This window comes from Aythya fuligula, chromosome Z (genome assembly GCF_009819795.1).
Source record: "Aythya fuligula isolate bAytFul2 chromosome Z, bAytFul2.pri, whole genome shotgun sequence".
Lineage (NCBI taxonomy): Eukaryota > Metazoa > Chordata > Aves > Anseriformes > Anatidae > Aythya > Aythya fuligula.
The window spans coordinates 84,085,773-84,098,492 of NC_045593.1; the positions used below are offsets into that span (position 1 = coordinate 84,085,773).

Genomic DNA, 12,720 nt, shown 5'->3' on the forward strand with positions numbered 1-12,720 from the left:
GTATGACAAGCACACTTGTGTATATTTTGTATATCAGCTTACACTCATCCAAACGTCAAAGGCCTTTTACAGAAGGAACGCAACATAAAAATTCATACCAGAACCAAGCAGCAAAAAACTTGATTTCAGATGGATGTATAGGGTGAGAATGCCTGAAGACTAAGAGGCACTGAGAACGTGAACAAAACAGCTAGAGGAGGGCTACGAAGATGGTGAAAGGCCTTGAGGGGAAGACGTACGAGGAACGGCTGAGGTCACTGGGCCTGTTCAGCCTGGAGAAGAGGAGGCTGAGGGGGGACCTCATCACAGTCTACAACTTCCTCGTAAGGGGTTGTCAAGAGGCAGGAGACCTTTTCTCCATTAACACTAGTGACAGGACCCGCGGGAACGGGGTTAAGCTGAGGCAGGGGAAATTTAGGCTGGACGTCAGGAGGGGGTTCTTCACAGAGAGGGTGGTTGCACACTGGAACAGGCTCCCCAGGGAAGTGGTCACTGCACCGAGCCTGTCTGAATTTAAGAAGAGATTGGACTGTGAACTTAGGCACATGGTCTGAACTTTTGGGTAGACCTGTGCGGTGTCAAGAGTTGGACTTGATGATCCTTAAGGGTCCCTTCCAACTCAGGATATTCTATGATTCTATGATTCTATGAGCTATTAATTGGCTATCAAAATGTTATATACTCCCCATGTTATATAAACTGAGATCAACAGTTCACTTTCACTATCACCAGGACTCCATGCTCGACCACTCTAGCCTGTTCCCAAATACATACTAAAGTAACCTACCAACTGCCACATCTAACATTTGCAAGACCTCTCTGGATACCTCACTACTATTTTTAGTCAGTTGAAGGAGCTCACAGGGATCGGAATCACCAGGGTTAACAGAAAAGGTGAGAAAAAAAAAGTCAGGAAGAACAGCAGCAGAAAATAAATATAGCCCACCTTTTTGACACAGAAGCCCAACTCCACTGCCTGTTCAGCCATACACAGTATTTGACTGCTTAGGTGAAGCTGAGCATCATCAGCTGGCATCCACTACATCAATTTTCAATGCCTCTACCCATTTGGCTTGGTAGTTACGTATGAATAGTTACCTTTTTTACTTACTTGCAACAGTAATAATCATTTCTGTGCATCATGGTTTAACAGTCTTCATATGTTTACAAGCTATTATAGTCTTTCTTTCATACATGTGAATCACAGCATTCTACACCAGCAAGACTGTCCTTTAAGTAGGCAGACCTAACTACATCAGAGCCTCTTCATGAAACTCAAGATAGAAGGAGAAAGACCTAAAATTTTCAGATTCAGACACACTACCTTTCAACGCGGGCACATACTCTTCTGTCTTCTTCAAGATTTCTTGATACGTAGCTATAGCATTTTCATATTTGCCTAGAATCTGCTCAACTGCCGCAGCTCTGTAAATGCTGTATACAAGCTCTGGGTTCAGTTCACTGGCCTTCCTGAAGGCTTTTAGAGCTGTTGCATAGCTACCTCTGCCAAAGTAAGCCTCCCCTAGAGACTCCCAGCAGTTGGAATCCTTTGGATCAGCCCTGAGAGCTGCCTGCAAACTGAAGATATCAAGATTTAATTTATTTAAATCAAATGTGATATAAGTTAACAAAAACAAATTATTTCTTTGCATTATATACTATCAGAACACAACCACACAATTATATAGAACTTTTAGAAACTGCATAATAGTGTTTTAATCTTCATAGAACACATTATAAAAGTTTAGGCATTGTAACTAATTTTGGCTCATTATTCAGTGTTATAGTGTCTATGACAAGCCTGTCACTAGGCTTGTTAGCATGGATCACTGCTATCATGATAAAACTGCATCGTGCTAATTCCAGAACTGGAGATAGATGCAGCTTGCTCAGACCCATTTCCCATTGTGTAGTACAGGCTATCTTGTGATTAGCTAATTTAATTTCAAAAATCATGAAGATCAAAGACTGTTTTACAGGGATTTACAGAAAACAGTTTAAACCAACCACGAGTTCTCTTACTCAGCCACTGCTTGTGACGGCTGACCAGTTCTGAGGTAGTAAAGTCCACGATGAAGCCAGGCCCATTTTATTGAAGCAGCGTTTGCTTTTGCAGTTACTTCATTCAAGATTGACAGAGCGGTATCCTAACAAAGCACCAAAAATGCCACATTAGTAAACAGCTGTATCTAAAGAAGAAAGTTATTGTTTAAGAAGAATACTCCCAAATCTAGCAAACCATTAAACTGTCTAACTTGTTAGTTACTGTAATGAAGAAACATTACATGGGCTTTTTAAAGCTGGCAGGCTGAGTGGCAGAGTAAAGGAGGAAATTATCACATCTGAAGATGTGATTATTTCTTATGTATATGCCTTAGCAAATAGGCAACTTGATTTTTTAACTAGATAAGGTTACATGTCTTTGCAGTAAGTCAGATACTCAGTCTGTTTCTCCAGATATTCCAATAGTCTGTCAAAGTGTGGGCTGCTTTCTTGCTGTAATACCAGACTAAGAACTTTTTATACAATGCTATGTAAGAAATACTTGTTTAAAATGTTCCGATGACTTTGTGTGCTTTTTTTCTGAAAGGAGCAAGGGGGAGGATGGAGAAAGAAATGGCACAAGTTAAATATGAAGAGAAAACTTACTTTCTCTTCATGTAACCTGCTGAAAAAAATCCTCCCATCTTCTGAATCACGTATGTGATGACTACAACGTTATGCTTGCTTCCCCCACCTTTCTCCCCAGATAGGTTTAAATCAGAGTTGAAGCACAGAGCTGAAGCAGATCCAGCTATGAAAACTGCTAAGCAATGACAGAATATCTGGGGTTTTTTTGAGATCTTATTCTCAAATACTGAAGAAATCTCAAGTGGCTGCTCAAAGAGCAGGATTAACAGAAAATCAAGACACCCATTAGTCAAGGCCCTGAATATGCAATACCGTGTCTCCAAGTTCCACACTTAAGTCTACAGCTGCTATTCCAGATTCTTCATCAGTTCCATCCAGTTCAAAAGCCTTTTTATAGCAACCACGAGCTCTACTTTTGTCTCCAGCAATGTCTCTGTAGTAGTTACCTAAATAACAAAAGACACTTCCCAAGTAGCTGTCCAATTTTGCAGCCTATAAAGAAATATGAACACAATATAAGAGCACCTTTTGAAGGAATAACAGATGGGCAGGTCCAGTGATAACTACTTGTACAATCTCTGCTTATCAACTTAGTTAAGCATCTTCTGTGGTACATCTGAGTATTCAAAAGATTACTTGAGCTTTAAATATTTGCAGAATCTGCCACAAACCTTCTGTACAAAATGTTTTGTGCCATGAGTACTAACAAGCGAGATGTGTTGGGAACAAACAATTCCATACTGCATCCCATCATTTTTATATTCCACTCAGTTTCAGTCATTATACTCATAGTCATACCATATTATATCACAGTTAACTCTAGCATTTTCTAAAGTTTGAGTTCCCTTTTTAAGCACATTTGGCAGATTTGTTTATACTTAAGAAACTACAACCCCCAAGCAGCATAATAACAGCTATGACAATAATAAAAAAGCTCATATAAAATAATTTAGAATTAAGATTACTGTTCACTTCAAATACATTGCCCACTATACTCTGCTGCTAATGAATTGTAAACAGTAGGCGATGATACAAGTTGCCCATACCTGCTACTAATTTATAGTGACTTTGCAATATCTAGATTCCTATTTTGTAACTTCCAAATTCTCAGTAATGATGTCAGACCATCTTTTGGATTACATTCTTATCTATGTGCGAGGAAAAAGCCACAACCAACAAAAAACAAACAATCAGGAAAAGCATATAAACTAGTTGGGCTTTGGAGGCTTACTTCTGTGGATACACACTGAAACTTTAACACCATTCTCTTTCTCCTCTCCTTCCTTTTTTTCCCCCTCTACATTTTCAAACGTTTCACCTTCTACATTTCAAAAAGTGCTACACTGTTCACCTATAGGCCTCAACTTTACAGCCCTCAAGGAAAGGGGATTGAAAGAACCACTACTACTTTTGACTACACCAAAGACCTCAAGATTTCGGTGAACAGAAGAAAACAAAAACAGGGAGATTCTAAGTAATTACACAGCTCCCTTTCATGCATTTCTTCACAGCTGAATGTGGTTTACAGGCTCTGTAGGCCTGTAAATAGTAACAAACAATTCCAGTGTCTAACTCCAGTCACGAATAATTTCTGTATTTCTTTTCCTATGTAGGAAAATGCTAATCTACGTGAATAGTTAAAGAAGCTTTTACCTTCAAGAACTGAGTAAGTGTTTTTCCTTTGTCTTTTTTTGTCTCATCACTCATGAACCAGTAGGTGAGCCCCAGGTACTGATGATACTCTGCAGTGTCAGCCCTTCTTTCAATGGCGTTTTGAAAACTAAATAAAAGGAACAGATTAGATGAAGCAAACCCTCAAAAGCTGAACATTATATTCTATTTTCCCCCACATTTCCCTGTTAAAAAAAGAAAAAGAGGTTTACCTTCTTTCTGCCTGTTCATACTTCTTTTGAGAATAATGGATGAAACCCTCAAGAGCATGGGCCTCAGCCAGATCAGGATGTGACAACAGAAGTTCTTGTGAAATCTGCAAAAATATGTCATCCTTCTCTAGTTATTTCTATATGAAAATAAGAGTTCTACATAGCTTGCAGGAAGGACTATAGAGCACTAACCTTTGAAGCTTGATCCACTAAACCTTTGTTTAGATAAGCCCGACCTCTGAAAGCTAAAACCACTGGATCGCTGCTTGCACCCGCAATCTAGAAGATCACATAATAGATACAAACAAGTTATTCTTTTCACACACTAAGAAATCAAAGGTGTCAAAAGCAGGTTTTCTACATGAAGACAAGAAAGCACAGAGAGGAGACCACCCTTGAGGAGCCTTAGATAGAGTTTTGCTGAAGAGGTAGCAGATTGTAAACAGAAAGGACAAATCTACAGAAGTTTGAACAGTAAAAAAGTAGTATACATGAAACTGTGAGGCGTAACAGAGGGGAAGCAATTTTCACTTAAAGCTTCACCATTCAATCTTAAAGTAATATGTTTACGTGTAATAACAAGTGAATTGAGGACAGAGGGAGTAGGATTATAGCCATAATGATGAACAATAGCCCCAGAACTAGCAAGAACCCAGCTTCACTATGCAAGACCAGATAAGGCAAGGAGCAATGGCTTTTTAAATTAGAATTGTGACTTAAAAGAAGTTGTAGCAAAGCCTAAAAGCAAAGGAGCAAGGCATGTTTTAATTATACCATTGTTGGTAGGAGCTGTCTAAACCACACAGAAAACAAAAACGAGCCAAGGGGAAAAATACACAGCTTGAATTTTTAGCGCATAAAGATGAGAGCATTTTTTTTTTTCCTTAAACTACATTTTGGTCAATGAAAATACCTGCTCAAGTGCATTAATGGCTTCTTCTGCAGCATCGGCATCGCCTATTTTAATCAAAGCCTCTGCTTTCAACTGAAGAATATGGTCCTTCTTCTGCTGAAGACTAGGACTCTCAGGATTTCCAAGACTCTTGAGAGCTGTTGACAAGACAGAAGTTTAATCAAATGGAAATAAAAAAGGATCTACAGAGAACACCGCTTAATAAAGCTAATTATTAGACTGTTCTCTCCTGTGTTGAAGAAACTATTACATAAAATCTCTACCTATGCAAGTTCAAAAGTTTGATCAATTTTAGAAAGGTGATGTCAGACATGTAAGAAACTGTCTCCTAGATGCTAGCCTAATAATTGGAATGCTTCTTTTCCTGATCCATGATCTGAGAAAACAATGACCCTTCACTAACCAAATTTGTTGTTCTATACTTCAGTGTCAGAAGGGGAAAAATATTGCTATTAAATCAAGGATTTAACTCTGTACCTGTGCAAAGCCAGCTCTGTACTATTGTAAGCAGTATTGGTTACTTCTCCAGTAGGCAGTATAATCTCACCTCAGAGAATCTCTGTTGAGTTCAAGTACACTCCAAAGACAAATACTTTCTCAACTAGTCAGTTAACTCTATTTCCACCCATGTCAATCTTCTGTCTGACCTGATAGTCCGTCTGTCCTACCATCCTGCCTCTAGCTGCAGATATACAGGAACAATGTAAAAACAGGCCAAGCACAGAGCAATGCTAGATTTCTGCCCCAGTTTTGGACTCAAGACAACTTTCAGTATCCACAGCATCTTTTAGCAAGGCACAATACCTTAACTTACACTTTGTCATAAGAAACAAAGCCTCCTTCGTTTGTTCTGAGCCTGACATCCTTTAGTTTCATTTGTTACTAACTAGATCTTGCATGTGAGAAGAAAGCATATGATCTTTATTTATTTTCCAAGTAATTTGTAACTTCATGGATTTCAAAATCATCTCTTCTTTTAGAGAGTGGGTGGGCACTAAAACTGCACAAAGAATTCACCATGCTGCTCAAGTTCTTCATGCAACTGCCTGTTGGTGCTGTTTCAGTAACCATTCCCTTCACTGTAATTCCTGACTTTCAAGTTCTCCCGTAAAGCACAGAAGGGGAAAAGGACCAGTCCTATTTTCTTCATACAGAATGAATACCTTTCCGTGTTTTACTGCAGTAAGACTAGAGGATAACTTAATGAGAACATTTCTTCTAACAACTGCATGACTTTGCTTTTATGACTATGGAATTTTATTGGTGTATTGGGTTTATGTGGCAAGGTTTTGGTAATGAGGGGCTGCAGGGTGGCCTCTGTGAGCAGAGCCCAGCAGCTGCCCCATGGCAGAAAGGAGCCAGGTCCAGCTGCTCCACAAGGGACCTGCCACTGGCCAGAGCTGGGCTGTGAGTGATGCTGGTTGGGCTCAGGGAGACCAGATTGACGATGGGGAAAAAAACTGCTGTGCTACAGCAGCTGGGAGAGAGGGGTGAGAGCCAGCCCTGCAGCCCCCAGGTGAGTGCAGCAGGAGGGCAGGAGGTGCTCCAGGCAGGCAGCAGCAGTTCCCCTGCAGCCTGTGGAGAGGCCCCTGGTGGAGCAGGCTGTCCCCCTGCAGCCCATGGGTCCCCCGTGGAGCAGATCTCCACGCTGCAGCCCCCCCATTGGTGGAGGAGCCCCCGGTGGAGCAGGTGGATGTGGCCTGGAGGAGGCTGCGGCCCATGGAGAGCCCCCGCAGGAGCAGGCCCCGGGCCGGAGCTGCAGCCTGTGGAGAGGAGCCCACATGGAGCAGGGGTCTGGGGGAGCTGCTGCCCACCCGTGGGGGACCCGTGCTGGAGCAGTTTGCTCCTGGGGGATGGATGGACCCCTTGGGACAGAGCCATGTGGGAGCAGTTCCTGAAGAGCTGCTGCCTGTGGGCAGCCCCTGCAGGCTCAGTTCAGGAAGGACGGCATCCTGTGGGAGGGACCCCACAGGGAGCAGGGGCAGAGAGGGACCATGAAGGAGAGGCAGAGACAAAGCGACAGGGACGGACCGCAGCTCCCATTCCCTGTTCCCCTGTGCCTCTTGGGAGGAGGAGGTGGAATAGGGTGGATGAGGGGAAGGTTGTTTTTATGTTTTAGTTTGCTTTTAGTTCTCATTGCTCTAGTCTGTTGGCAATAAATTATTTTAATCTCTCTATGAAGAGCCTGCTTTACCCATGACAGTAACTGGTAAATGACCTCCCTGTCCATATCTCAACCCTTGAGCCCTTTTCATCGTATTTTCTCCCCCTTTCCCTCTGAGGAGGGTGAGTGAGAGAGCAGTTGTGGTCGAGTTCAGCTGTCTAGTTGCATAAATCCACTACCATCAGTTATTTTAACACCTAATTACCTTCTCTGATAATTTGTTTTCAGACTTATTCCCCTCTGCCCTGAATAGCAGCAAAATGTATTACTCAAAATTCATAATTGGACTAGTAAAGAAGATAAACAACCAAGGTCCTGGTATTGGAATGCCTCTTTCAAGCATGAAAAATGACCTTTATTACTATATCGTGCTCTTTTAATCTATTTAAAAAAAAAAAAAAACACAAACAGAAAAAAAAGAAGAAAAAAACTCCTACTCAGTGCTATAACACTGCTTCTTAATCCAAACTGCTCAGTTTCCTTAAAAATCTTATATGAGATCTTATCAATTACCACTTGGATGTCAGAGTGAATTGTACTACAACTTCATTCCCCGTGTGCTGGTAGCTTCTTCAAAGAGTACTAAAAAACCATTTCACTTTATTGAAGCCATGCTGTCTATTCCCACAGAATTCATCTTTCTACATTAATTGCATTACTCTCTTCTTTCAGTTTTTAAGTAGTTTCACCATTAAACATTATACTTGTCTGTGGTTTTTCTGATCTTTCCTACAATCCTTCCTGTAGTTGGAGTCACACTAACTATGTCTAAGTAGTTGGGTACAAAGACAGTTTAAGCAAGTGATTACATACCACTAGAAAGAGAATATTTATCAGGGAGCGTAGTAGTAGGAAAAGGGGTTACAGCTTGCAAATTGAAGAGGGCAGATTTAGATTAGAGGCACCTGCACAGGTTGCCCAGAGCAGCTGATGATGCCCCATCCCTGGAAGTGCCCAAGGCCAGGCTGGATGGGGCTCTGGGCAGCCTGACCTATGGGGAGGTGTCCCTGCCCACGGCAGGGAGGGTGGAATTGTGTGCTCTGTAAGGGCCCCTCCAACCCACCCCATGTTGTGATTCTATGATTTAACAGTTAATGCTTCAGCAATCTCATCTTGATGTGCCCTGTTCAATTCCTAGGTCAGTATCTCTTAGTTTCTTAACGCTCATTTTTCCTGTTTTGGTTTATAGTAACTTCTATCAAGGCTATAATGACAGGTAAATTCTTTGACAAGACCCCTGAAAAAAAAAGGTCGTGGTGTAGAAGTCTCCCTGAGCTCTTACGCAGTGAAAACAGATGGGAAAATAATTGCCTCATTTTCATTCCTTCTGCAATATGTTTCCTGAACTCTTTTGACCTACTTCGTTCTGTTCTCACATTTCCTCTACCCAGCTTTATAGCCCTTCTGCATCTTCCTCAATGGCAAGTACTTCACCATTTGAAGTATTCCCCTTGCTTTTAATGTAGTTTCTATGACTGTTTAGCCAAGTCTGATTACTGTTACCTCTCTGAGTCTTTCCTGAGGAGTTTTTTGTTACATTAGTCTCTGTCAGAAGAAGCCTGCTTTGGATGAGCCTTCATTTATAACCATCAAATAATGATTCTGTTCAGATTAGATATGTATCACTAGATCATAACAACCGCCCTCAAACCCAGCTAGCACAGATGAAGAGTTGCACTCAAAGTAAGGTTTCTTGAGATGCAGCTGTGCTATCCAACATTCTTCTGCACTTTAACTTTTTACTCTTAACTTTATATAAAGACTGAAAAGGTGAGATTCTGATGAAGTCCACTGTGTTTCACCCACCTCTGTAGTTCCTGGCAGTTAACTGCTGTTTGGCTGACTTGGTCAACGACCAGCTGAAGAAGCATATGAAAATGTGCAAAACATCTAAATATTAATCCTGAGACAGCTTTCGGGTTCTGATTAACCAAATATTTCCTCTCTTCCTGAGACTAAGCAGCACAAGGTGATTTTCACCTGTCATAAACCAGAAGCAGCAAGAGAGCCCACCACAACCAGTGATGCTGCAAAGGAGTAGGGCTGCTGCTAACACACACTTAGTGTGCAAAAGCCACGTTGACTAGACTGCATAAAGACGGTTAACACTGCAGATGCCCTTTCAATTAGCAGGCAGTTACCTTGATTACAGGACAGGACAGCATTCTTGTGCTTGTGAATTTTCATCTGTGCCTCTGCCAAATAATGCCATGCTCCCAGACACTGGCTAGCATTCTTCAAACCTAGTAAAAGAAAGTTCAAGAAAAGTAATGTTGCTTAGGGCTGCAAAGATGCTGTGGCTGACAGATGCTGTATTGCCGTACAACACCATCAAAACACTAACATCAAATAATCAGCAAAAAAAATGCAGTTAGTTTAAACTAAGACTCAAAGAAAAAATATCTTAGATACACCCAAATGTAAGGGAAAGACTATGGCAGTTGTAAACCTCTCTTAGGCTTAATTTTGCCTATAATGTTATATATAAATAAAGAGAAAAGGGGAAAATGTGAGGAAATACACAATATTGGCTTAAGGTGCACTTTTGTTTCAGAACACAAAAAGTCCTTCCGTTTGATCACAAATTATCACCAACAGCCTGTAGACTGCTTTATAAAATTTCCCTTAGAGACGAGAAAAGGCTGGCTCTATAGAACAGCTATGGAACTTCAAGACAGCAAAAAAAAAAAAAACAGGCTGCAAAAGCATTTAACTAGAATTTCCTGAGAAATGCCTTAATTAGAGATTCAGTCATAAAACAGAATTTGATTCTTCTGACAAATATATTACTATTAAATAATTCCTTGAAGTTTCAGAGCCTAAAATGTGAACACTTGGCTTACTAGGAAAGATATCACTTCCAACTTGAAACATTTCTGCTGATGCAAAGTGCAAGGCTCTTTGTGTTCTCCCCTTTATGAGAATTACATCTAGAAGTAAAAAACTGATAATATGTTTTGGGAGAGAGCAGTTCAGAAATATAAGCAAATTTCAATTGCATTTCTAAATCACATATATGTTTCATCAAAATGTCCAACTGCCATTTAAGAGAGAAATTTGTTACATGGAAGACTTTCCTCTTAAGCATTTGAAATTTGATTCATTATTTAGGCAAGTCACCTTATTTCATTGTGGGTATGCTGCTGTGACATAGCATATTCCAAAATCCAAATTAAAGAAACAGTCTTATTCTAACCCCAGGTGAAAGGAATACAGGGTATCACAGCATAGCCTGATTGCTTAGACTTTCAGACATGTTATACTTCAAGAGATACTTAAAAAAATATACTTCAGTCAGACAAAGCATTGAGTATTTTAAAAGCTAGCTGGTCTTTCTACTACTTGCAATAGAACTGGCAATGTAATATGAAACTCTAAGCTACCCAAAACATTAATTGTAGCTGCTGTCAAGACAGAGTACCTATACCTCACATTATACATTTACCTTCAGTAAGACTTTTAACAGCCTCCTCGTATTTCTTTTCATGGAGACATTTTATACCAAAACCAATGTTGCCTGGACCACTACTTGAGTCCACCTCCGAAAGCTTAGAAAAACAGTGAAAGGCCTTTTCTGACATGGTACCTGGTTTCAGAAAAAAAAAAAAAAAAGAAAAAAAAGAAACACTTTCTTGAGCTGTAGATTTAAAAATGTAACAAGAAAACTGAAATTATTTACAGGAACATATATACTTATATGACACTTATCCTTTAAGCTCAAGGTAATGAGTTTATTCATTAAACATTTTTTTCCAATTATACTATATGCTTATACCCCCTACACATAAATAAATAAAAATCAAGTAGTCATCAATATACTCAATATCACCAAACAAAATAAGCTGCCAATCTGAATTCTTTAACGACTCATAGTAAACTAATACAGGTATGCTTCCTTTATTAGTAGAAACTAATTTGTTCATATGCTTTTCATCCAAGCTTAGGTGAAAGCCCACGTCTCAAAATCTACCACAAATAAATCAAAATAATTTCCTTCCAGAGTAGGCCTGTGTAACTACAGATTTGCTGTGATGGGCTTGCTGAAACAGTCTTGCTGTGAAAGCACATGACTTAATGTGTCAGCATTACATTTTATTGACAGTGACTTGTAAACTTAGCAACTTCAGCAACAGTCTTTGATCTGTTTTTCTGTTTTGTTTTGCTTTAAATTATGGACTCATTAAAATACAGGATGCCTTTGATTCGAATTTGGTAAAATTGACTAATATTGCAACTAAGTTACAAGCCCACAAATCTGGGACATCAAGCAATTCCACAAATCTTTCTTCTCAGGCAGGAAGGATTTTATTGGCGAAAAGTAACCTACACAGTTCCTCAACCTTAGAGCTATGTGTTAACTTCTCCATTCATTATTCCAGGCTTAGTGCCTATGAATCAGGCTTCATACTGAATGCAGAGCATAGATTCATTTATCTGGAAAGGCTGTTTTTGAGTTTTGTAAGGCAAATACATTGCAAGAATTGGACTTTTTTTTTTTTTTTCCCCCATTTACAGTCATCATTCTGTTACAAAACCAAGTAATTATAAAGCATATGTCTTAGTTTCAGCTGGATGGAGTTAATTTCCTTCATAGTTGTTGGTACAGTGCTGTGTTTTGGACTTTGGATGAGAATAATCCTGATAACACACCAATGTTTTGGTTGCTGCTGAGCAGTGCTTACACCAAGCCAAGGACTTCTCAGCTTCTCACACTGCCCTGCCAGTGAGGGGCTGGGGGTACACAAGGAGCTAGGCTGGGACATAGCCAGGACAGCTGGCCTGAACTTGCTGAATGAATATCCCAAACTGAGTAAGGCTGAAGAGTAAAACTGGGTTAAACCGGCCAGGGGAGCTGCCTTGTTTCAGCGACTGGTTGAGCATCAGTTGGCTACTGGTGAGCACTGTGCATCACTTTGTGTGTTCTTTTATTTATTAATTTCCTTCCTTTTCTTATTAAATTGTTTTTATCTCATCCAAAGAGTTTTACCCATTTCTCACCCCCATCCCACTGGTGGGGAGTGAGGTAGTGAATGCATGGTGCTTCACTGCCTGCCAGGTTAAACCATAGCAGCATGAGTGAACACTTCACTTCCAGAGTGGTAAAACGTGACAAAGTAAACAGCGTGCTT

General features: G+C 40.3%; 1 protein-coding gene across 1 annotated transcript in view; it reads right to left on the reverse strand.

Moving 5' to 3' along the window:
• The window catches only part of TTC37 (tetratricopeptide repeat domain 37), a 48,426-nt gene that overhangs the window by 27,597 nt on the left and 8,109 nt on the right, over nt 1-12,720 (reverse strand). Inside the window, exons 9-17 of the mRNA XM_032205926.1 lie at nt 11,037-11,177; nt 9,733-9,834; nt 5,428-5,564; nt 4,707-4,793; nt 4,515-4,618; nt 4,285-4,411; nt 2,944-3,123; nt 2,023-2,147; nt 1,325-1,578 (exon numbers count right to left, since the gene is read on the reverse strand). Coding sequence (XP_032061817.1) covers nt 1,325-1,578; nt 2,023-2,147; nt 2,944-3,123; nt 4,285-4,411; nt 4,515-4,618; nt 4,707-4,793; nt 5,428-5,564; nt 9,733-9,834; nt 11,037-11,177 — 1,257 coding nt within the window. The remainder of the gene's footprint in view (nt 1-1,324; nt 1,579-2,022; nt 2,148-2,943; nt 3,124-4,284; nt 4,412-4,514; nt 4,619-4,706; nt 4,794-5,427; nt 5,565-9,732; nt 9,835-11,036; nt 11,178-12,720) is intronic.